Source organism: Tinamus guttatus, unplaced genomic scaffold (genome assembly GCF_059628265.1).
Source record: "Tinamus guttatus ecotype Peru unplaced genomic scaffold, ASM5962826v1 Tinamus_guttatus_pri_ptg000226l, whole genome shotgun sequence".
Taxonomy (NCBI): Eukaryota; Metazoa; Chordata; class Aves; order Tinamiformes; family Tinamidae; genus Tinamus; species Tinamus guttatus.
Genome location: NW_028288760.1, coordinates 3,672,272 through 3,698,893, shown reverse-complemented (window position 1 = coordinate 3,698,893; position 26,622 = coordinate 3,672,272). Strand labels below are relative to the sequence as shown.

Here is a 26,622-nt window from a genome sequence, read left to right as displayed (position 1 = left end):
GTGTGAGGATGAAGACACCTCTCTATTACACACTTTGTGTTTCAGCAAATAGGTTGCATCTGGAATTCTGTAGGATATTTAGGTTCTGCCAAACCAGGGATATTCCCCCTACTCGGTTTTCATTTCTATTTGAGGTAAATCAATTCCCTTATTCACTTCAAGAATCAAAGGCACAATTTTGAAAAACTCAGGATGAGGAGACAAGCTTTATACCATATTCCTAGATATCTACAAAGCACTGAGAGAACTGGTACAAGTATCAACATTCAGGTGGCTGTAAACAATACAAAAATAGGCAGTTTAGTTCTCCATCAATACTCTAACAAAAATTAAAGCTGACTTTAGTAAACAGAGATGTTTCATAGCAAGGTGCTACAAACAAGAGAATGAAGTCAATTCTAAAAAGTACTGGTGTGCTAGATTTTGTGGGGGCTTTATCACACTATTTCTCTGGCTTGCTGTTTATTTGTATGCTCAGAGAATGTGAATAGGTGTCAGAATATCTCACCTCCTAGTTTCCTTTATGGGGGGACATCTCCCTTTACTGCATACATATAAGTCCAGTTGTCAGTGTGTCTGTGGACAATATGTTTCCTGAAATCATTCCACTAATGCCATTTTTTAGCTGTCAAGTAAGTTTGACATAATCTTCAAGAAATCCACAAACCAAAAGCATTTTTCCCGAGAGAAATACAGCGACTTTTCTAAGCCCTGTTAGAAGCATCGTGCCTGGGCTGGTGTTGGTGCTGGCTGCGTGGCCGCTCGCTCGCGGGCGCGCGCTGCGTCCCGTGGAGCCGCAGCGCCCGCAAAGGCAACGTTGCGCTAGCCCTTAACTCGTAGGAGGCACATTTTGTGTTTCCTTCTCCCACTATTGTTTGATTTATACCTCAATAACTAAACTAATTTCCTTAGATTAATGGCTACTTTTGCTTGTAGTTGTTCGAAACACAGCACAAAAGTTTAGCTTTACAATTTCATATACGTTAGTGAGTAATATAATGGACCTCATGAAGTATATACTGTAAATTGTTACTAAAATTAAAAAGAATTTCCTGGTACCATTTATGCAAAGGCTTGTTGTATAGAAAATACTTTTATTGGCACTGGTAACTCCCTACTCATGCTTTTTTGTTGTTGTTGTTGGGTTTGTGCTTGATGACACTGTTTATATTCTACCTTTTTCGCACGGTGTTTATTACTATAGTGATGTGATCATATTGTTTTTATTATTTTTGCTTGTGAATGCAATTTGTTAGTTTTCTTTCTGTCTTCCCCACTTTTAGTGTTCTTCAGCATAATTCTTCTCTTCCTTGTAGATTCGTATGATGAAAGACAGGGATCCATCCTGGAAGCCCACTTTTATTGTAAAACCTGATGGAGGTTGCCAGGGGGATGGAATCTACCTCATTAAAGACCCTAGTGACATCAGACTGACAGGAGGCCTACAGAGCAGGCCAGCTGTGGTCCAGGAATATATTTGCAAACCACTGCTTGTTGACAAACTGAAATTTGATATTCGTCTGTATGTCTTACTGAAATCTTTAGAACCCTTAGAGATTTATATAGCCAAAGATGGACTTTCTAGATTTTGTACAGAACCCTATCAAGAACCCACTCTCAAAAACTTGCACCAGGTTTTTATGCACTTAACCAACTATTCATTAAATATTCATAGTGGGAACTTCATCCATTCTGACAATGCAAACACTGGCAGCAAGAGGACTTTTTCAAGCATTCTGTGCAGACTGTCTTCCAAAGGAGTCGATGTCAAAAAAGTGTGGTCAGATATAATTTCACTGGTGATTAAAACAATTATTGCCCTAACACCAGAACTAAAAGTTTACTATCAGTCTGACATACCATCAGGAAAGCCTGGGCCAACTTGCTTTCAGGTGGGTTGGAATTTTTGCTAACAATGTTATTTATATTTTATATGTATGGATTAATTTTATGGATATTTCATTCCTTTTCTACATTTTTTTTTAACTGATTTTGTTCATCAGTGAAGGAAGCAGGGGGAGAGGTGAATAGCAGTTGTAAACTGGCCAGCGCCCTTTCGAGTGGACTCACAGCTTAACTTCTCTGCACCCAAGTTTTAGCTTAGAGATCACTGTCAGCCAGTGTTACTGCTGGCCATAAACAGACAGAGAATTTTCAATAAGTATCAACTATTACCAGCAATATTCTCCCCAGCTTCTAGATGTTTATAATTGAAGCGTTGCAGCTTCATAATGCAGCTCTGATGGTGGTAATTTTAAGGCCTCATTATTGTAGGTGCTAAGATTCCATGTTGATAGATGAAGTATGTAGAAATGAAGGTACCGTGGAAGTAGATACTGTGCTAAAGAAAAATGGCTTCAGTAATTATTCAGCAGTACTTCACAGTTCTTAGTTATTTCTCTTCTCCCTCTCAAAAGGAACATGGTTTAGCAGATGTGGTGTTGAAGGCTTTACGGTTGGATTCGGTCTTGAAGGTCTTTTCCAACCATAATGCTGCTGTGCTTTTATGATTCTTTTGAGGAAACACTTTGGTGCAAATAACATTGAACTCTTCATTTCCTCAGTTGGGATTGGAGAATGTTCCCACAGATAGAGGAAAGGATGTTGTTGGAAAGGAAAGCAGAAAAGTTATGCTCTCTAAAGTAATAGTAGTATAAGTAGAATAAAAGTAACATATTGCTTTCTATGCACAGATTTTAGGGTTTGACATTCTCCTGATGAAAAACTTGAAGCCTATGTTACTTGAAGTAAATGCAAACCCCAGCATGAGAATAGAACATGAAAAAGAGGTAAGACCTTTCAAATAGCAATGATATTGGAATGAAATTGTTTAGGGTTGCTTTTTCTGGTCTCCTTCCTTTTTTGAAAGATGAAAGCTGTCTGCTAATATACAATATCCAAGGTTCTCTGCAGTTTTCTGCTTTGAAATCATTGCTAATCTTATGCCCTTGAAATATGACTTATTGGACTTTTGAAAGCTCTCCATCTTCTTTGCCATAAATACGTTTATTCATTGTTCCCTGCAGTTGACTTAACTGTATTTCGGCAGTGGTAGTAATTTTTTTCATGTTTGTATACATAATGGTAACAGTAGTAACTTTTTTTTTTTAAATTGCAATTTAGCAAAGACCAAAATCAATGTAATATCATATTGAAAATGTTACAGTATCTACTTATTCTTTAAGAAGTATTCTGCAATCTGTCATTATGTAATTAAAATATACAGGGTATGAATAACGTTTGAGAAGATGTAGAATAAATAATCATTTCTACCCTGAATAATTGTATTCTTTGATAACTTAAAGCTGTCTCCTGGGGTGTTTGAAAATGTCCCAAGCCCTGTAGATGAAGAAGTGAAAGTAGCTGTTATCAGAGATACCCTTCGTCTAGTGGACCCTCAGAAACAAAAGAAAAAAGATGTCCAGTAAGTGTATTGACTTTTTTTTTCCTCTTTTCTTTTTTGATTAGTCAGTGAGAAGATAAACCATTGGGCTTCACAGCAAGGATGGGTCAGTGGCACAGCTTGCTTTTTTTTTTTTTTTTCCAGGGTGATCTTGTTTAGTTAGCATCTTGTTACTGAGTATCTTCACATCATCATAAGATGATCAGTAATCATAACTGTTACATTTATGTTTATATAGTTGTGGGTTTTTTTGTTTGTTTTTTTTTTTTTTTACACTGGTTCTTTACTTTTCTGTACTGATACATAAGTGCTCAGATGTGACAACTACCTTCCATTCAGCTCAGATTTACCCTTTCTATTTCCAAATACTTTTCCTTGGGCTTATGCAGGTATGCCTCTCTTTGGAGTTAAGTCTTCAACTGAAAAGTTTCCTAAAGAATAATCTTGCTGGAACTCCAATTACATGATGTTTCAGGGGATTTCAGAGGATTTCCATTAGTTGTAACATGTGCTTCGATATTCCTTGTCCAAAGGCTCCTCCCATAATTAGAGAAGTGCATCTTTATGTTTGCAGTACAAATGTAGTAACTAACTGTCTGATTACAGAAAACTGAAGAGTTGTACATCCAACCATTGTAATACTTTTGCTATTCCAATTCCAACTGTCATATTAATGTAGAAGAGTAACTCTTTCAGATTTTTTTTTGACAACTAACCAGGCAGTTAACATTGCAGACTTTATTTTTGATGCTAAGTTTTAGATGAAACTTAACAATAACACTGAATACACAGGAGAAAAGCTGAGACATTCGAGCTGTATCTCAGGTAAATATTCTGCTGTGGGGGCAGATTCGATTTCCCTCTAATTATCTACCAGATTAAAATAAATGAAGCATCTAAATGAAAGTGAGTTTTAGAAGTCATCCCAAAGCACTTCATTATCAGGAAGGATTAATAGCTCAGAAATATTTGGTAGCTTAATTTTTCTTCATCTTTATGGTTTTTTTTTTTTTTTTAATATCCCTTCTTTTCATGTGATACGTAACATTGAAATGTAAGTTGTGCTGCATCACAGCAGTGCAGATTATTATGCTGTACTTATCTTTTTGTTTTCCAACCTTTCATTCTTTACACCTACTAATCACTGACAATTATCTTGGCCATGCCAATAATTACTCATTGGAAATCTGGAGCAAAACAGGTTCAAGTGAACATATTTAAATGTATCTAGTGGTTATTGTTCTGCAGTATGTACTGATCTTGTCTTTGTTTATGGAATTAGTCTGGGTCACTTCAATACTGAGGCTTCTGTTTAATATTTTCTGCATGTTTAAATATAAAGTGAAATAGATGTTAGGGTTTTGTATCACTGTTTAATAGAGGAAATTTCTGCAGTTTTAGAGATGAGGGAAGGCCTTGTAATGCAGAGAACAGAAGAAACCCTACTGCTTTTGTCATTACTGTTGACTGAGTGAAGAGGCTAGTGATGGCCAAGAAACTTGATTTCTGTTCTGAATATCTGTCACCGCTAATTTCAGAATTATAGTGGTGGTTTTTCTCCAGTTTACTTTTTGTCAGCTATTGTAGGTCTCTTGAGCTGAATTTATGATCTAGTGAGGACCTTCAGTACGAGATTAGCCAGATGGTCATTATATCATCATGAGGGAGTTTCCGCTTTGAGTGAGACATCTAATGTAAAAGCAGGCGGGGAGAGGGGGGAGGGATGTACTTTGGTTGTCCTTAACATGTGCAGAGCATCGCTTGGAGCAGAGGTGGCACATGCCCCTTCTCGTGACCGGGCCAGGTCACGGTCCGTTTCTATCCAACGTGCTGCCGGGCCAGGAGTGCCGGGAAGGCTGCACGCCCCGGAGAGCAGCCGCTCTGGGGCAGCGCGGGCTGGACCGTGCTTCAAATTAAAGCTTTCTGTGATTAAATTTGCTCTGGATTTGCTTCTTGCAGCTGAGATGCTGTTCCCAGCCTATCCAAAGTGGGATAAGTGACTCGATCTAAAGCTTTGCACAATTAAAGGAACGGTCTAATGACACCAAGCAGCATTTGAAGTACATCAACATTTTGTATGTAAACAGCAGCTTAATTAAGATAATCACTGATGCAAATCATTGTTTATATTGTGCCCTCAACAGAAACTCCATTTTAAAAGGCTTCCCAAACTTTTACATTTTTGTGTCTAACTTTTAATCTCTGTAGTACTAAAACTTTTTAATTTCACTGTTTAAAGATTTGATTGCGTAATTGTAAACAATTTATTCTTTAAATGATATTTGATTTGAGCCACTAAAAGGAGTCTGAGACTGTTATGCAAATATTCTACATTCCCACTAGATATTGGATATGAGCTATTTGACTGGTGGTATAACCGAAAGTCGTGTGTATCATTGAGAGGGGGTCTGCTCTAAATGTTTTAGAAATATAATTTGTAGCATCTCATCAATGTTAATGATTGCTAACCAGTCCTGACAAAAATATTTATGTCCTAGTTTATTAACACTGATTAATTCAGCAATAAGAGAAATCTTTATATTGGTGCTATTATTAATTTGTGTTCCAGTATGACCACTTGGATTTATGTGCACAGGTTCTTATATATCTCAAGAAACAGAATATGGCATGTTTGTTATTTTTAAAAATCTGAGTGGTTCACAAAATAAATTTGTTTTTCGCTTGCTAGAAATGAAGATGCAGACCCCTAAGTGATGCAATGACTCTTATTCAGCACTGAAATAGCCATTGTCAGAAGAAAGAATTGAAGCACTTTGGGAACCAAGCGTAATTAAAGCTATGGCTGTTTTAAAAATAATCAATTCATTGTGCCTGCAAAAAATAGTGTTTTATTTATTTATTACCTGTTGTGATATTTCTCTTCCATTGCTGCTTTATCTTCTGGATTTTTATTCTCTGTACATATCCCTTCATGCTTTTCTGTTTGGAATTGCACCGTGAAATTTATTTTTGTTCTGATTCTTCTTTTCTTTTTCTTTTTTCAAATGTTTTATTTGCACTGCATTAGACCCATTGTCTTTCCTATTTCTGTTTGTTTTATTCCTTCATTGGGCAATCTGCCAACTTCAGGATCAATATTGTCTGCCACTTTAGCCCACATGACTCTTTCAGACAGGTGGAGAAGTCTTTTAAGGGTGATGTTTGTCAATGTTGCTTCAGTTCAGATTAGTGAAACAGTACTTCAGTTTTCTCTAAGTTGCAGAGTATTTACTACTATTTTTCATTCTGCCTCAATGACTCTGTCCACAGTTTTGTGAAGAAAATACCACAGGTGCCGTGTTCTTTGTTCTCTGCTCCTGCTTTTCCAGTTTTTTGTTTCCTTCATCCTTGAGAGCTTTTTAACGTTTCCTCCCTTGATTAGGACCAGCCTTGTTGAACTCCCATGAACCAATATGCGAATTGTTGCCCTGTGAAATGAAGGGAAGGATCTGGTAGTGCTTGACTAGCAGAACACTCTCACAGTGGATTTTAAGAGCCACTTAAAGGGCTGCTCCACAAGAGTGATTTACTGCAACAACAGCAAATATCATATTAAGTCCAGAAAGCAGCAGATAACCTGAATGTGCTGCAGTAGCAATTCTAACGTTGACCATGAAATCTGCTGATAGAAGATCTCATCTTTCAGTTTATAAGTGTCCTTATTTCACTTGTAACCTGAAATGTTTTAATTGACTATAAAAAAGTATAGCTTAAATATACATAAGCACTGACAATGTCTGTTCAAAAATAGCTGAAACTATATCCCTAGAATAGTTGCATTAAAAGTTCAGTAAATTCATTCATTACCAGTCTCATTTGGGATGTTATAATTTAAATGGATTTTTGTTAAAGTTGTTTGCTGATGTGATTTTCATTTTTGTTCTAATTCTTACAGCTTTTTGCCAATAAAATTGAGAACTCATGAAATATCTTTGGAATTCACACAGTACTACCAAACTCCTTGTTTGGCAACAGGTTATTTTATAGTTATTCCCGCCCTAACAGCATTTTTTTCAGTGGTGAAAGTTATTCATTGTCCAGGTTTGCAGTTGTGTTGTGTTGGTCTACCCATACATTGCGCAACACTAGTGTTTCTAGGGTCAAGATTCTATTCTAACTTCCACATAGAGTGAATTCAGCCTTATTTTGAATCTGTTGAAATGACCCAATATTTAGGGCAAGCTGGAAGTGGTAAGAATATCCTATGGAAGAAAGCTGATGACAGGCCTGGTTCATTTAAAAATTTTAATGGTCGAGAATTGATAGGAGTTGCAGAATTTTGAAAGGTTTAGTTTTCAGCACTGTGAAATTAATTGGTTAAAAAATGGAGCATGCTTTTGCAGTAATTGGTGTGCTGCAGTGCCCCTAGCTCTGCTGTTAACCTTAGTCTGTTTTTATGTTATCAAACTGCGAATGGGGACTGGTTTGTCCAATTAGACTTGAATCATAATGTTTTGAGGTGCAGCTAATCTAATTACACTTTTAATGACATCTGTTTTCTTGCTTTTTGGTCTTTAAAATTGCAAGTTCAAAATAGAAAGAGGTTTGGAAATAAGTAAAATAATGTGATCTGTCAAGAATTTTTCCATAAAATCTGAGTTTTCCAAATATTCTGATATACTGGAACACACTATAGCAATTACATTTCCTCGGTGCTCTCACCATGTTAGGTTTTCAAGCTGATCGCCAGGATCAGAGGGGGCTGGCTTGGCTAATGCAGCAGAGAAGTCTTTTGCAGCACGGAGGGCTCCTTGTTTGCAGCCCCCGAGCCTGACGTGGCTGCAGCCGCGACGGGTCCGTGTTTGTGCTGAGCAAGGTCTGTAGTTGCAACGCCCGTCAAGCCGCTCCGCTTGTTCCTGGCTCCTCTGTCTCCATCGTCCCAGCTGCCGTCCAGCTGTGAAGCCAGAGCAGTTTGGCAGAGTGGGAGCTCTTGAGTTTAAAAACCATCCTGTGGTTAAAGCTGAGCACGATGTATTTATTCCTGGAGAAATCCACTGAAGAGGGTGCTATGGAGGGAGTGCTGCTTGGCATGCCAGCTTTCTTGAGAGCAGATTGCTCAGCAGCACTGTGGATAAGGAAGGGACTGTCTTATGAAACTGATTTAATTGAAAACTAATTCTTCCCCACATACGAGGAAAAAATGTTGATTCTTTGTCTTCCCTACACATTCTGCAAGTGCCATCGCAACTCTTCCTCTTCCAGAACGTGTTAATCACAGCCTGTCTAGTGTGAAGAAGAGGGGTAAAATGAGCAGTTGTTCTGTGATTTAAGGGACCTACTTAATTCTGTTAAATACGTTTTGAAGAGATAATGCTGTGTCTTTTTTTGAGAGGAGTGGGGGTTGCTATAATTTCTGCTTTAGTTTTTGATACAAGAAAACTGTTTGGTTTTGAAGTTAATAACCCTTTTTTTTGTCCACTCCTATCTTTAAGCAGGGGGCAGTGGCAGCATCTGCTTGCCTCATCTGTCCAAGTGGGCTCACTTAAGTTTGCATTTTCACATAAGAAAGGTGATCAGTGCTAAGCTTGAGTGCAAATTATATTTTCCTGACACTTCAATATGCTAATCATTTGAGCTAGAGCTCCTGCTATCAGCAAAATAATCTTCACCTCTCCCTACCCTGTAACTTGCTAGCATAAACTATTTTTAGGTGATATTTTGGCTTACTGAAGGAATAGTGATTCAACTGCACTCTTTAGTAGGTGACTTCTGCATATAGCATGATTTCTGTTAGCCACGTCCAGTAAAATACTTTCTGAATGAAATCTGATCTTCGGAATCTTGGTTAATTGCCTTGTATAAAATTATGTATGTGTAAATATTATTTTGCCTTTTTCTTTCTTGACAGTAAAATACATGTCCAAGTTTACTGCAAAGGTAAATTGCAGTGTATATATAGTATGTGTTAGTGTGTATGTAGATACAGCATGTTTATATGTATTTCTATATAGTGTAAAGAATATGTTAGCTGTTTCCCTGCCATGGTTAAAATCTGCAGCTAAGGCTACTACCAACTGTGATAGTTTTGGTTGCATGAAGTCAGGAGGCTGCAACAATCTGGTAGAGCCTTTTGGACCTTTTGTCTTAGTTTCCAATTATATCTTAAATTCTCCATGTGACTGCTCACAGTTCCTCCTCTTTCCCAGAATGTATCTTTCCTCTGGGAAAAGTGTTAATATATTATCCTCTGCCCCTCCTCCTGCCAAAAAGCTGGCAAGCAAGAATAGATGGAGAATGTGCAATAAAGGAAAAATTGAGATTATTGCCATGATTTTGCAGGAACTTTGTTATTCTTATCAGCTTCAGGCCATCAGAAAGTTACTTGTTCTCAGATACTGCATATAATGAGTATGAATATTAGATCATAACCATCCCTGAGAACTGTTTGCTTCTTCCCCTATTTATACTTGTGTAATAATGGCAGAGGAGTGCAAAGCAGGTCTTTAAGGGACAGCAAAATTAAGTGCTTGGGATTTTGGCTTGACTTAAGCAAAGGCATTGAGTAGAAAAATAACATTTTCCCTCCTAGAGATATCCTTCAGGTGTCAATTCTGCAGTATCCTGGGTTTATTACATCAATCACAAGCAGCTTAAGGCTTCCAAAAACATAGTCGCAGACAGATGTTGAGCCTGTCTAGGGATTAGAAATATCCTCTTCCATTAAGTATAAATTAACTTAATCACCAGGTATGAAAGATAAGCAGCATAAACATCATTCCCTGAAGCTTTCATTAAAATTAAAATTCTATTTAAAACTAGGCTCATATTTTCCATGACTTGATCCCCCTTCAAAGAGATTATATCTGCTATAAATTTTTACAGTGACAGAGTGACAGAAATTAATGTATTGGGGGCAGCGATGTTCTCTATAATTTAACTTCTGCTCCTAGTCGTCTTTTAGGAAGAGAGTTGATTGGCTTATTTTGTGAGTAATAATTGGTCTCCAGTCTCTGGAAAATATCGCAAGCAACAAAACTGCCTAGCACCCAGACAGCACAATGACATGGAAGCATCAAGCCCCATGACTTGCAGTGGTGCAATTGTCAGCAGTGTTATTTTGTGTATGTAGTGTTCCCCTACTCTAATAGGAGGATTAGCACTGATAAAATGCAATTGCAGGCTAGCTCTCTACTCCGCTGGATTTTCAGGGTAAAGCTCCTTTTCTGCCCTAGCATAAGCATGTGGCTGCTTTCTAAGAATAATTTTCATAGGAAGAGGTACCATGGAGTTTGTTTTTTTTTCCTGTTCTGCTCTGGCACTGGTATCTAGTTTAATATTGGTCTAAATGTTGTATTAAGCCTTACAACTGTTCTGTGTTTGTTGTATCCTGTGTTACCACCTTTAAGGCATACATTCCTGTATGAGAAATAACAATGAGAAATAATAGGGCATAAAGGTACCTTAAAAGCAAATACTGAACACAGGCAAATCTATTAGGAATAAGAAAATCTACTTCCATAAAAAGATGAAGTTGGGGATCATATTTAATGACCTTTGTTCTATAACTGTTTTTTGCCACAGTGGGACAAAGTCCTTTGATGCAGGTTTTGCATTGCTTATGCATTATTTCATCAGAGTAATGCAATATTTTCTGCAGTATTCAAATATATGACAGGTAGTAGCATAAGCTTTCACTGCTGCTGTTATGTTAGAAGTAATAAGTCTTTAGCTATTACTGATATTCTTAAAATTATAAAGTTAGAAATAAAAAGCCTCAATAATTAGGAAATAACTCTTTTTTTCAGTGCACTGTGTTTGAGAATCCTCAGGTGCCTTTCTTGATTTTAATGATTTAAGCTCTGTATGAGGAGTGCTGCAGAACAAGGAGAGGCCAAGCTGCTGCTGCGGGGCCGGCTGGAAGGGGAGAGTTGGCCAAGCCCGGCTCGCCCACAGCGGCGCTGGCCAACACCTAGTGAGGGGTATCTGCTTTGGACCTGTTTAATGGACTGAGCTGCAGCGGGAAATCCCAAGAGAATTACCTTAGCCTGAGTTAGTTCTGAGTTTTGATCTGCATAATGGATTTGTTGGAAATCTAACCATTTCTTTTCCTGCATGTGTCTTCTTAAAACACCTGAAAAATACTCTGTCCGCTCTGGAAGATGCTAAGCTCACAAGCTCCTAAATTGTCCAGGAAAGGTCTAGGAGAGTCAATTCCTCACTGGTAATTATTGGTATTATTGTCACCCACCACTTCGTGTCCTTTGTGTGGAGCAAGCCAGGTTTTTAGCTTTTGCATCTTGGAAATACTCATTAACAATGTGTTAAGAAGGCAAACTTTCTCAGGCTTGTTTTCCTTCAACAGCTATTTAATTTTTTATGAGAGAAATATTTACTTTTATAATAAATCCACCCCATGTGAAGAGGCAGTGAAACATCCCTGTCACAAAGGGGACTGAGTGTGTGTGGATCTTACAGAGTGTGATACATGGTAAACAAGCAATACTCGTGGGACAGCAAATGGAAAGCCTGGAAGGAGCAGATACTGCACGAGAGCTGCTTTGAATGTTGATGATAGACTGCAGGGGTTTCAGTTCAACTTTTTAAATAGTCTGATAAATTGTTTTGTTGTTATTAAGAAGTCAGCAAGGCCATGGAGTATACTTCGAATTTGTCTGTGGGCTCATGTAAAATGTATTTGTTTGCTCCTTCTGAGAAGCAAACTCAGCTGCTCTGTCCTTGACCCCACAAGTACAGATGACTTGTGCTGTCAGAGTGCCTTGCCCAAGGCGCCAGCCAAGGTAGACCCACACTCACAATGTGCTTACAATCCAAGTGATGTAATTTGACTGCTTTATTTCTCTAATTGAGACACGGATTCTTCTTTTTTGAACAGATGACAACTCTAATTCTGTTCAGTACTCTTCCCATCTCCAAGAGACAGGAAATCCACTCCATTTTCCAAATGCATTTTGTATGATTTGTAGTTGACTGTCAGCCATGCCGCAGTTCTTGATCCTTATCTTTAATGTGATTGATTCTCTTTTTGAAACAAGGACTCTTTACTGTTGTATTTTGACTGTCACAGGGTATTCTCAAAGTGTTGAATGAGCTGTGTAATAGTAGTAATGTTTCTAGCATAACTGCAAAAATTATTCTTCAGTGTTTAATATATTAATATTTTTATCTCTGTATAAGATTTTTTTTTAATTACTATTTTGAAAGGAAGAAATTCTAGTGCTGTTTAAATTTGCTATTTTGCCAGGGCGTAAATAGGGAATAAATATTCACTATTTCTTCAAATGAGACTAGCAAACGGCTATTTCAAAACAAAATGTCACAAAATATAGTCAAACTGTGACACTTCTTGCTATGGCGTACTGTGAATGCTCTAAGTCTCTGTATGTTAACAGAAGTAATAGGGTTAATTAATAAAAGACAATCCATGAATGACTGTTACAGCCCCAGCAGTGGATTTACAGAGCTGCTTCCCAAACAATTTACCTCTGTGCCTGCACGCAAACACCATAATAGCGACTTACCCATTCTGGGGGGAGGTCCATATGCTCTGCTGGTGAATGGGAGGATAGATTTGTCATGCAAAATCTTCTGTGTTCTTGACTGTGTTAACATACTCCTTGCTTTGAGAATAGAGACTCAGCTGAGGGAATAATTATAGCTTCAGTATCCAGAACATAATATTTTCTTTTCTTAGGTAAGCAGCTGTCAGCTGATACAAAAATTGCTTAATACTACTTCTAGCAATGCCCTAAACATTAAATATACCAAGCAACCATTCGTGTATTAATATCACAGTTCTTACCCAGTTTTACTCCCAACTTGACAGCTGAAATTTATATACAAGTATACAAAATGTTGTGATTGCTGAAGCCGTTAATTAATAGTGGCAAATTTGTTTGTCCCTTAGCAGCTTGTATTTGCATAAAGATTAAGGCTAGTCTGAAAGAAACGGATATAACATACATGGAAAAAAATAATACATTTGTAATTATGAATAAAAGATAAGTGGTCTTAGATGTTGTTTCCATAAGTTTTATTAAAATTGAAATTCCTTTTTTAAAGATGTGGTTAATAGTTTCCCCACAGTTGATTATTTCTAAAAAAAGATCTGTCTTCAGTGGCCGAATTAGAGGAATTAATGTATTGAGGTCAGACATCAGTATGCAAATTAAACATTGCTTTTATTTTGTGTGGCACCAAGAGCATTACCTTATATTTGACCTTTCATTCATTTAGCTTGACTCAGCTCTGTCAGTCAAAACAATTAATTCTGAGTAGCAACTTTAAAGCATGGGGCTCAGCTTTCTTCTGCTCCCTTTGCCTGCTGAAAAGCCCATGAGAAAGGAGCTAATGGAGAGAGAATCTTTGCAAGTTTTATTGCTGGAGATTTGTTTCATCATCTTGCAGTTTCTGATTCCCCCACCACGATTGAGCTGCAGCGCTTGGCCACAAACCTGCTCCAAGGTTTGGAGAGAGGCTAGGACTAAACCCCGTGGTTCCGGCAGGGACACCCAAGATGAAGCTCCAAGTGAGATTATACATAAAAGGTTGGTGGAGTAGGAAAAAATGGATAGTAAATATTCCATAGGAGGTTTTTTTTTTTTTTTTTTTTTTTTTTTTTTTTTAAGTCTTAAGTGTCTGAAAGGTAACACTGCAGAAATGTGTACTCCTATATCGTCCAATTGACTGATGAATTAATGGTATAAACGGAGGTGAAAATTCCCTGCAAACTTTCACTGCTGCTGTTCTTCAACTTCTATTTCTGCTCTGCGCTTTACTGACAATGCTTGAGCCAGCCTTTATATGATGACCCCTTGGGAGTTATGTCATCCAGTTACCCTTATGGTGTGTAGATGGCAGATGGCAGCTGAAATATAGAAAAAAATGTAATGGTGCATTGCAAGGGAGTGTAATTTATCTAGCAGTGGGGGGAAAAAATATGTTGCGCACTGTTTCCTTGCAAAAATGTGCAGATCACAGTAAAATTCTGTTTTTATAGACACCGAGTCTAGTTGTAATATTCCTAGCTTGGCAGTTTTTCTTAATTAGTTGTGCTGAGACCACACTGAGTTTGGTCTGTACAAGTGAGTTGAACAGAGCTACAGAAAATAAACTTTTATTGAAACTTTTATTACTGTCCGTGGTAGCAGTGGGGAAATAGACTCTGAATATTACCCTCGATGTAAGTGCTTCCAGTTAAGGTGAGCATGCGGAATAGTCAAGTCTATGTCAGTTCAGTTCCCAGATATGGACAAGGTCTTACATGGGCTTGTTTTTGAAAGGCTTGCAGTCATTAACAGTGGAGAATATAATTTTAATAGAAATTATGTGATCAAATTAATTAAGGTCTGTAGCATGTTAGAAAATCTTGATGGGGAAAAAAGCTAAAGAATGAAAGTGCAATATTAAACTTTGTAAAAGCAGAAACCAGTAAAAGCAATTTAAGAACTATATTCTCTTTTTAATTTAATGGAAGTCTAAGATTTGGCAATAAAAATTAGGATTAAGTTTTCTTGTTATAATTTATACATTATCAAATCCTATAAAATATTTAAGTGGAAAGGAAAAGACATTAAATTAACATTCCAAAAAGCTGCTTTTGTTTGAAAAATACTTTTCAAAAAGTCATACAGTTTTAAGAGCTATTCCAATGCAGATGTGAAGTGGGATACTGGTTTTGTGTTTTTACCTGCGGTATCAAGGAAGCTGTGGGTTTTTCTCCATAGAACAGGGGAAGAAAAAAATACTAGGTGACACCGTAGAGCCTCTGCTGCACCTTTTTGAATGCACCTTCGATGCAGTAATTTATATTTCTCTTGCAGGCAGATGGAATCTACTGTGTTTTTTGCACCACTTCGTGCTTGGCCCTATATGTAATAGCAGCCAAACACAGCCTGATTTAGGTATTTGTCCAGAAAGTTCTTAGAGTCAATAGACTAATTCTATTTCTGCATTTACAAGCCTCTGCCCTGAATGTCCAGGGGATCGGGTACACACAGGATGTTTTCAGCCACCACAAGGTAGAAGATAACGCTGCCAATTTCAATTTTCCAGCCAACAACTGCTGCCCTATCTCTGTTCTACGGGGAAACGCTTCACCCATGGCTTCACGAGCAGCAGCGTTAGCAGTCGAGACGAGCGTGTTTTAAAGACTCTGTTAGGTGTCCTACCTCTCTTTCCTAATAAATAAACTTGTCTTAGTAACTGTTTGGGGAAATGGAAGAGAGAGAAGGGGGAAAGAAAAGGTCTAGACAGATAATTGATGAAATTACACAATTATTCTTTCTGAAAATAGTGTTTTTTGTGAAGCTGTATGCATACATCAATTCCCAGCAGCAATACGTCTAGAGTATTCATTTGCCATTGTGTTTTGGGTGTTCTCTTCATTACCGTTTAACATTTCTTTGAAGATAAGGGTTGACAAATGAAAGGCTGAAAAGTCTCTTTTAAACCAATTTGCTTCCTCAGAAGATCCAGGGCCTGTTATGTCAGCAGCAATTTGTGGTGATTCTGATTACTTTTCCTGTGCTTTCTTTATATATGTAGTCATTCAGTACTATAGTTTATGTGAAAAAAGTCAATTGAAATTACGTCCTGAACTATGCTCTGTCAATGAGTTTTCAGATGTGTCCTCTATCTCACAGGATCAGATCTTTAGGTAATTAAATGGAGGAACAAAATTCAGGTGCATGAAGTAAGAATTTTTTTTTTACCGATATATTTTAGCTGACAGACTGAGTATATTGAGAACCTAAGTTCAAAGAGAGTTGAAAACATCACTCAAAAAAAAATCTTTTAGAACTTAGATATCCCAATTTAACTCACTTTTTTTTCCCAAAAAATTATTGCAATTTTTTTTTCTGTAAGGGGCCCTTATCATTTTACAGTTCCATACATTTATTTGCAACAAACCCATGGCAAGAAGTAAATGTATTACTTCGAAGTACTATGCACTGAAAAGGGACCTAGGATGTCTATGGAGTAAATCTCTTTCAGGGAAATTTAGTAAAAAAGCAAAACTTAAAAAAAAGCATGGGATATTTGTTGTGGATGACTGACTGCAGAATGGTTATTGGAAGGCTGAGGAAATCTGCTGCCTTTGAGAAAATGAGTTGGAAGGTGCAGATTTACTGTATATTTGACAGGATAATTTTTACAGTGCTGTGGGTGGATAGTAATTACGTTGATTGTTATTCTCTGCTGGAACAGAACTTTATGAAGTACACTAAATCTGCTCAGGAACACAAAAGAGCAATGTAAAAAAGCACTGATTTTTTTTAGTGCCTAGTGTGAATTATACTTATTCCGGATGGTGGGTACTTACAAAAATGACTGCAAAAAGACAACCTGAATGTTTAGTGGGTGCCAAATAATTACCATCAGCTCTCAGACTTTCTGAACTTAGAGAAGCTTTCTTTAATGTTCTCTAGATATGTCCAAAGTAAGGAAAAGTATCATGGTGAATAAACATCTAACATTTATTTCAGAGCATCATTATCTCTGTCAACTTTTACTTAGGGAATTCAACAATGACAGAAAGAAAATAATATATTTTGACAGTATGCACAGAGGATTTCAAGCAAAAAATAATGGGACTGTGCAGAAATTGTCTTCTCAATACTGCCAGTATGCATTTGTGTATACAGTAATGCTTGTGAATGTTACTGGAATTTGTTTTCCTTCATGCTTTTTAATATAGGTTGGAGATGTAGGAAAGTGACTGTCATGATGTTACTTATGCTTTTTTTTTTTTTTTTTTACTGAAATTATATTATTCTAGCTATAATAAAATGCATAGAGCAGCTATAGAGCTACCTAGGAATCATGACTTTATTATTTTGTTTTTAAAGAAACAGATGATTTACTTTTATTTATTTTTCCAAGATTCAGTGACCTCTGCAAAATTACTCTTTTCTCCTACAGGAAAACCATCCAACAATCTAGAGAGAATTGATTTTTCTTGAACATTTCACCTACTTTAAAAGAATTTGAGTAGGTGCTCCTTTTATCCACAGCAAAATTTTTAAGCATTTAAACTTTATTTTTTACTTGCTTGAGGGATTCTGAGCTTCACTTTAGAAGGCTGCTGTCATTTACATCTCCGCTCTTCAGATTTGCAATTACACTGCATGTTGAAGGTGCCCAGAATACTTACTTTTCAGATTAACTGGCTTCTAAGGTTGATTTCAAGAATGTTTTTTCAGTGCTATTTTAAAAACCTTCATTGAGGAGATTCTTCTAATCCCATTTACAAAAATGTTTAGGTTTTAATATTTTACTATGTGGATTTAAGGAAAAAAATAAAAAGAGCACCAGTAATTGTTGGCCTCTTTCTAGCACACGGTAACCAGAGGTCTGTGTAAAACCAAACGTGCCGGGTCAGCGTGACCATGGGGGTGGCGGTGAACTCCCATCCATTCTTACTTTTGGGGAGAAGTGCAGTATGTTTTATAATTAAAAAACAAAAAGCTTCCAAATGACAGTACTGAATCTTACAAGAGCAAGGATTATAAGATACAATCTCTTTCTTGTGCTGCAGACCTCAGACTTTGGAGCACGTGGCCGACGCAAAGGAAGAGATGTTGGATGCAGGACCACCAGCCAGGCCGGAGCACGATGTCAGCACCACCACGGAGGCTGCGCTGCCCTCCCTGTGTCTCAAGCAGGTGTTTCCCAAGTACGCGAAGCAGTTCAACTACCTGCGACTCGTGGACAGAGTGGCTGCCTTGTTCATCCGATTTCTGGGTGTCAAAGGGACAACAAAGCTGGGGCCAACAGGTTTCCGAACATTTATAAGGTTAGTGACGGGAAGGTTTCGTTGAGTTGCATGAAGTGTAACAGAGTGGAGAAACCCAAAGCCATTCTGTAGCGCTGCTGTCGCCCTCCTTACCTCAAGTTTTGTTGAATAGAATCAGGCCCTGATAGTGATATATTTTTAGCTCATATGTTTAGTAATCCCTTCTAAAGGAACTCTTCCCCATAAGATCCTTAGAAGAACTGCTGTACAATCTTTTGTAAAATTGATATATTTTTATCACAGCAAGTTCCCAAGGTAAATGCTTGGGGGCATAACACAGGCATTCTGTTTTATAATTACGCTTTTGCTGTGCAGTTCCTCCAATCCTGTCATGTGGTGTTAGAGTGATGGGAGCTACTGGCACTATGGTGGCTCACGGTGCCACCAGCGCACCGCTGTGTGACAGCCCCGAGCTGGGTCTGGGGCCTGAGCGTTCCTGTCTGCACCTCGAGGGAGCATCCCCACTGACAGACGTGTAGACACACAACATTGCCAATGACATTGCTGAGATTGTCAAGGTTTCCCAAACTAAGAATTGTCTCAGGGATCCTGTCAGGGGGTTGAGCAAGCAAATGTTCTCTTAGATAAAGAGTACAGAGGATCTAAGAATCTGTGATAACAATGTAGCATAATTGACACTGTGCAGAATTTTGTTTAAAAACATGTTTCTACATTGACCATTCCACCAAGTGAAAGGACTTCATGGTTCATTTACTTATAGCAGCTGATTCATTTGAGTTCTCAAAGCTGTTTTTGGTGAGTTTCATGTTTTGTAGTTGGAATTTGCTAACAGGTTTCTCCCAATAGGCAGATAATTAAAGGAAAAGTTATTATCCTCTGAAAACCACACATAAAACTTGTACATGAAAACAAAATCAGAGGTACTCTATTTTTATCATAGTGGTGTTAGACCTTTTCTTTAATTTATGCTTCTCAAGAAGGGACAGAGGAAGTCAATTGCATGCCTATTGTCTTAATGTATCTTTATAGTATCCTACTCCTGAAATATACTATGCCTGCCCATAAAATAAAAGCTAAGTACATATATTTCTCTTTCCCTAAATATATTAGCTCCCTGTAAATAATTTTTTCAAAAAATGCATAAGAATAGCATGTAACAAAGTTGCTAAATACATTTTTAATTGGCATTAGCTATTGTGGCAATTGCCATGGTGTCATAACCTCAGGATGATTCATTAATTTGCAAATAAGAAGCTGATACAGGCAGGTGCTGATAAACAATGATGGAGCGGGTAGGGGTGTCTGCGTCAGCTGAGGTATGTTCCAGTCTCCAGCTCCTGGTGCTGGCACTGAACGTCCTGCCAGAGCTTTGTGGCAGATATTTGTATGAAGTTCCTGTGTCTTGCTGGGAAGAGATACACCCTGTGTTCAGAGGATTTGTGTTCCAGCTTAGAAAATAGCCTGATGCTTTGTAAATGTACAGATGCTCCAGAGCTCTTTAAAGCTTCAGGCTAAATACCCTTGTAGCCGGAATCCAGCGGGAATAGGCAAAATGAGGAGTTTTCTTCACCCTCTTAGTTGTGTGTAGGAGAGGCAGGTTATGGAAACACATGTAACTTAGATATCATAAATGAGGAAAATAATAGCACGAGGATAGGGAGAACATCCTTCTATGCTCTTGGTATTTGGTAATGAGTCTAATCTTGCAGAAGCTCCATGGTACTTAGAATAAGGTGAATAAAGTGACCCAGGAAGCTAGTAGGTACCCTCAGCTCTTCATTTTACAGCAGATCAGTAACGACTGGAAGATACTGTTTGCAATCCTTGTCAATATGTCAAGCTTCTGGTGAGCCTTAGCAATACAACCAGATCAGTATTTAAAAATTAAGATAAATGACAAATGAGGTTGGCCCATTTGAGATTTGTGTTTACCAGCTGCAGGGCATAGTCTTCTGCCCTAAGCCAGAAGAGAGCATTTCCTAATGCCAGTTGCTGATGCAGTGTGCACTAAGGATTTACATCATGAAATTGCAACTTGCAGTGGCAAGAAATTCAATTTATTTTTTCATATACTTTTTTTTTTTATGGATATATCTGTTACTGTCAAGGTAAAGATATCTCATTTTCTTTCACTGCCTATGACAAAAGAAATAAGCAGAGGCAGATGTACTCTTAAAATACAAAGATCTGTTTTTTCAAGTAGAGGTCTTTACCATTTGAGAATGACTATAAACAATTATAAATATATCTGTGTTTCCCACAGATCAGTGCAGGATTGTTTCAAGTTCTGAATTTACTATTGTTTAGTCCAGTCTTAACTTGGCATTTTTTAGATGAGCAAAATATAAATGCCAGCATTTTCTTTTAATATTATTAAAATAGCATATATCAATGAAATGGTGTTTACAGTTTCCTGAGGCCTTGTATTTGTTTTTTAATATTGGCAAATATATATATTTTTTTCCAAAGAGGATTTTCACCATCTGCACGGCCCTCTTGTGAAGTGCTGTCCTTATTACTCATTGCAGAAATCAAATCATCTTTCTAAACTGTGTGCTGCTGCTTTTTCAAGAATGAGCTGCTGGTGAGACGGGAATGGTGCAAAATGTGGCTCACGTTCTTGCTTGGCTGCCGCCTAAGGTTGTCAGGACTGTCTAGGTCATACCTTGACTCTTCTCTGCGGTAAGGCAGTCTGCTTAGGCTCCTGAAGGCCAGGATTCCTCTGAATTACCCTTTTTTCTGGCTAGAAATTTTGGCCAGCTCTTTGGCATGTGCACTAGTTCCAGCCAGGCTGCCAGACATCTGGAAATCCTGGATAGATGGATAATTCTCATCTCCTGATCAATGCTGTACTGCAGGCTCAGCCCACGCAAGTGTCAGATCTCCTAGGCATGTGCTTATCACCAAATGCCTAAGATGCATCTGGAAGAGGGAGAACTGCTGTTTTTCATGCAGTGTTCAGTAACACATAGGATAATTCTGTTCAGTATTCAAATATACAGAAGTGATTCTGTGCCGGAAAGCTTTCCTCCAACTTTTTTCAGACCAATTGTATCGGTCAAATTACTATAATACAATTTTGCCTCATGTAGACAGTCTGTGCAGATTTGTATTGGCTTTTGCAATGTATCAATTCATTCCATTCTGTTATGGCCTCAAAAAGAAGAATAACAATAGTCTCTGTGAAAGCTGGAACAGTCAATCAAGTCATATTTTTAATAGAAATATTCACAATTCTAATCTTTTTTCTTGTTTGTTTATTGCCAAACCAAGATAAACCAGTTAATCCATACTATGATCTGCTTCCTTTCTGTTGCTAGATATTGACCTGAGATTGAATGTACGAATATGATCTGAATGCTCAGAGATATGTTTTTGCAGGGATTGTTTCTGTGTGATCTGAACTGGTGGCCAGACTAGTTACATACAGGGAATGATTTGATTCAGGGCTTTTACCATTTTGGACACTTATGCCTAGTAAATGCTGGTTTGATTGGCATCTGTTGTACACTTTTTTTGGACTTGGCATGTTCCTGTTGATGACATGGATAATTTTTTTTTCATTGTTCTCTCAATTGACCTCACAGATTTTTTCCTAACTTGCAAGTTCCAAAGTAATCGGGCTCTATTTTTCTTTATTTTGTCTATATTTAACAGAAACTGCAAGCTGAGTAACAGCAATTTTTCCATGGCTTCTGTAGATATCCTATACATTGATATCACGAGAAGGTGGAACAACATGGGAGTTGATCACAAAGAATCAGGTAACAGTATTTTTATTTAAAGATAATAAAACATGATTTTCCTGTATTTTGGTAGTTCCAGCACATCTCCAGCTTCCAGTTCGAATAAAGGGAGCAAGGTTCATGCCTCTGACACATGTTTATGTATGATAAATGTTTCTGTTTAGGTCCAAGGCAGTTTCCCTTTGTGTACAGAATAGACACCTTAATTTTCAGTTTGTTTGTCAGAAAAGTCTTCTGTAAGCCCCTTTTTTGTGCTTGCTATTTTGCATTCATAATTCCTGGTGCTGTTTGCAGAGGAACATTTGAAAACATTCCTAGCAGAGCCTCTAACTTAATCACAGTGTAAGGAGATGTGTCTGTATTAGAGTAACTTCCACAGTCTGGCGAAACAAACAAGCTATGCAGGAGCTAAAAATAAATAACCTTAACTTATCTTTTTATCTCCATTTTCCAAACAGGTTACTTAAGGGACAAACAAAACTACTGTATTTTCCTTTATTTCCAGATAGTTCCCCCCCATCAGTATACTCCTCACTTTCATTTTCATTGCCTTTGTGGCTGCTAAGGGAAGAATAATAGGTTCCTGCAATCTCACACAATGCTCAGGTATTAAGCTAGTTCCTGAGTCTTGTACTTATAAAGAGCTGTGTTTCATAAAAAAAAAAAAAAAAAAAAAAAAAAAAAAAAAAAAACTGTCAATAATAAACCTCATAGAGCAGTGAGGTGGGGGTTCCTATCAAGGTGCTGCAGGTAACTTACTGCAACTGTCTTGGCGATATACAGAAGGATTTAAATCCAAATCTTTAAGGGTAAGTAACCTTCTTAATTATCATTTTTAATAGTTAAACGTTCTTATGTTATAAACCAATGCTTAGATTTTGCTTATTCTTTAGTAAAATAAAAAGAAAATCCAGTCCACCCATCTCCTTAGTATTAAATGTCTAATATGATGATGGAAACAAGGACAAAGACAGCAATGTATATACTCCTGAGTCTTTTTTGAAAGATTAAAATAGAAGAAGAATCAGGTTGTGTATATTAATTCAGATAAGGTACAAGGAAAATATTAAAATAGACTGTTCAAAGGACTGATGGAAATAATATATCCATTCCTAAGTTTAGAAGGGAGAAAATGAATGCATTATCACACAGGACACAGTGTGGCTGATTGTGGGAATTCCTGTGCTAGTTTAGGCAGGTTAGAGTCACTTCAGTTTCACAGGTCTGAAAAAGCTGCCAGGTGCTGCAGATAGCAGTTAGCTAGATTTGTTTTTCGTTTGTTTTTCCCACAGAACACCTGACACCTATGGAAATTTTGTGTATTTGTATTTAGAATTTCAATATGGGCATAAGTAATTTAAGAGGCTGGTTGATAGAATTTCACTGACAAAAACAATAGACGTGCAGATGAATCTTCAAGCCCGGAACTGAGCTTCCAGAATTGAAAAGATTTCTTTTAAGTCTCAATAAACTACATGTTTTCTGGGTAATAATAAAAGTGTGGGGGGGATGAAAGAATCAAAACCCAACACTAAAATGTAACATTACTAAAATGTAACATTCCAGTATGTAATCTTATCGAGGTATCTGTGGCTTGGCTTTGTATTTGGCCCACTTTTAGCTTTAACCAACACAATAACTATTACTTTTGTGATAAAAGAGCAGCTTCACGCTTTTTCATTAAATGCTTCACATGAGTGTCTTTTTTTTTGCTACCAAAGGTGCTGTCTCTGCCTGTAGCTCACCATGACTGATAAAATATTTATTGAGCTGGCAGCTGCTGCTTTCAGATAAACCAACATTTTTTTGCAAGCTCTTTTATAGCCAAAATCATAAAGTGACCCAAACTGCACTCTTAGTTTAGAGCAATTATACTTCAGAATGTAATTGTAATATTATTAAAACATGTCTTTCCAGCAGTATCAATACACCAGCATTAAGTTAAACAATCCAAATATTTCAATATCTCATCTTGAGATAATGTTCTAAAGTGGATGTTCGAACTGGATAAATGAGTTAAACACAAAGTTACTATGACTGTTCCATGTTGCTGGCATTCTAAAAAGCTGCTTTGTGGTCTGGCTTCTTGATTAAGAATTAAGCAGGGTATTATTTAAAGGTTGAAAATACAATAATTAGCATTAAAATGCAGCCACTGTTTCCAGTACCTGTTTTAATATATTATTAGCATGATGTGATCAAACAACATCTGAAGAATTCCATCCTGCTGCATTCGGTTTCTGTGGAGTCCTTTTTGTTCATGAAGGGGGCAGAACAGTGTGTTGCTATAGCAGAATTTGGGGGCAACGCTCTGCTTTCCTTTCTAACATGCTTCAACTGTTTGTCTACCATCTCATCCAAGAATTCTGATATTGCAAGATTGATACTTTTATTTTCAATTCATTTCTATAAATCTATGTCTGACTGGTTATATTGATAGTGTTTTGAATAAAGAAGTAAGAAAGAGGATGTGTAGGAAACCTCTGAGAGCTGCTGATAAATAAAACCCATTCCAGTATTTGGCGACCCCCTCCATTACATGTCATGAATCAAATAAGCCTTCTGTGAATACCTTTCAGGTTCCAACTTTTGCATTTGTCCTGTGAGGAAGGCCAGTGTGCCCAATCTCCCATTCGTAGTAGCGTTCTTTAGTTAGTATTGATGGCTATGCCATGAGAAGTTGCACTTTGCATATACAAGGGTTGAATACATTTACAAAAAGTGTAGAGACAGGATTTCTGAATGGGGTAAAGGTGGAGTAAAACATGTAGCTGGATGCTATTTAAAATGCAGATCGTTTGTGCAAGAAGGTGTAGAAAGGCCCAGTCCAGCTTTTACTGCAAACTGCCTTCCTTACTGAAGTCTCCAAGGTGACTGACAAAAAACTTGCCTCTTTGGCCTCCAAAAAGAAGGCTAAAGATTCATAGACACTGCGGTCTTAGCAGCCGGAAAGGAACACTGAACAAAACCCATTACAGAGGTGAATTTTATTCCCTCAAGCTCTATATGATAGTATGTATTTGATCTGGTTTCAGCTTAACCTTGCAGCAATAGAAATCATATCTGATCTTACATCAATTTAATTATACAATACCTTAACATCAGTTGCTGCTGTAGCAGTTTTCTTCTGGATGCCAGGCTGCAGTTTGCAGAAATCCATCTCTATTTCTGAATAGCCTCATTGATTGAGAATGTGATCCATCTATAAAGTGGCCTGGGCATACCTGGTGTACTGAAACACTGTGTGATCTGACTTGTGTGTCATATGCAGAGAAAATGTTGTCTTTTTGTCTTTGAAGGACAGATACTTTTTTTTTTTTTTCTTAATGAGTGCCCTAGATGACTACTGTTTAAATCAAAAGATGTAAACTAACATGATTGTATGAGTACATACCCTGTCACATACACATTTGGACCTGCTTCTGAAGAAACAAAAATATTTAGTTTAAAGAATGTAGTATTCTGGAGAATTGTGTTATGAATCTCCTGTGCCCTCTTTTTCCTTGCAGGGATGTGTTGGCAAGCATTTGTGGAAGCTTTCTTCTTCCTGGCTCAGAAAAAATACAAGTCACTCCCACTTCCTGAGCAAGTGGCATCACTGATTGATTTTTGTGAATGCCATCTAGCTGTTCTGGATGAGAAGCGCCTGGTTTGCGGCCGGGGGATTGTAGAGCGCCGAAATGCACTAGTTACTTGCCCAACAGATGGACTTCAACTTGCACCAGCTGCTCATACACCCCTCCTGAATCGCATGGCTACAGCTAGTAAGCTTGCAGATTATAGAAACCATCAATAGTAACGGTGCTATTTTATCAGGGCAGAGCAGGGGGAGACTGATGGAATTGAGAAATAATTTCCAGGTATGTACGATAGGAGGTGAAACAGACTCTTGAGTTCCTCCATCTGATAGTCCCAGTTATTTTACAGCTTTTTTTACACTATTCAAAAAGTCTATTGCAAGCTTCCATTTACAAATAATGACTTTTCCTGGGTACACCTCGAGTGACAAACTGTCTTTATTCTGCTTGTATAAAAAACCATGCATGAAGACAAACAACAGAACAAATAAGGAGTTGATAACCAGCATCATGAGATTGGTTGCACTGATTGAGGCAAGTTACATGAAAGGAATTATGTTGCTTTCTATGCACTGGATGTATCGTGGAAACGAAGAAAGGATCTGCAGTCTGAATGCCAGCCGCGTGCTTTGGCAAGCTAACGCCTCGAATGATGTATGTGGTCAAAATTTATGTCTTGACCATCTTTTTTGGTAGACTGTACTGAATTTGTTGGTATCAATACTGATTTTATTTATTTACTACAGATATGTATTTCATTCATATTTTAAATTAATCCTAAAACATTAAAATCGTAATATTTTGCTTCTATTTCTTCATACATGACTTTGCCATGACAACTACTGTTAATTTTTTAAAGAAACACTAAAGCTGTTTACCCATTTTGCTTTCAGAGAGCCAATAAGCCTGCACTTACTCACAGAAAAATTAACTTTATTTGGTAAGTCAAGTGCTGTTTTTGTCTTCAAAGAGCTCTGCTTCTGCAAAGAGCTCTGTAAGAGCCTCTTTGCAGTGTAAAGGCCTAAGAGTTCCAGTGAACTAAGAGTCCAGTGAAATCAGTCACTGATTTCAGGCTTCAGGATTCTAGGATTGAGCTTTATTTTCGTTTGGTTTTGGCTGTTTACTATCCTATTTGGACCTGCAATAGCATTTAAAGTAGATTTGTGTATGCTCTTTCTA

General features: G+C 37.5%; 1 protein-coding gene across 1 annotated transcript in view; it reads left to right on the top strand.

The window, feature by feature from the left end:
* TTLL11 (tubulin tyrosine ligase like 11) overlaps positions 1-26,293 on the top strand; it is a 38,272-nt gene extending 11,979 nt beyond the window's left edge. Inside the window, exons 4-9 of the mRNA XM_088525366.1 lie at positions 1,317-1,892; positions 2,694-2,789; positions 3,306-3,424; positions 17,901-18,158; positions 21,777-21,883; positions 25,375-26,293. Coding sequence (XP_088381492.1) covers positions 1,317-1,892; positions 2,694-2,789; positions 3,306-3,424; positions 17,901-18,158; positions 21,777-21,883; positions 25,375-25,661 — 1,443 coding nt within the window. The 3' untranslated portion in view covers positions 25,662-26,293. The remainder of the gene's footprint in view (positions 1-1,316; positions 1,893-2,693; positions 2,790-3,305; positions 3,425-17,900; positions 18,159-21,776; positions 21,884-25,374) is intronic.
* Positions 26,294-26,622: the final 329 nt, after the last annotated feature.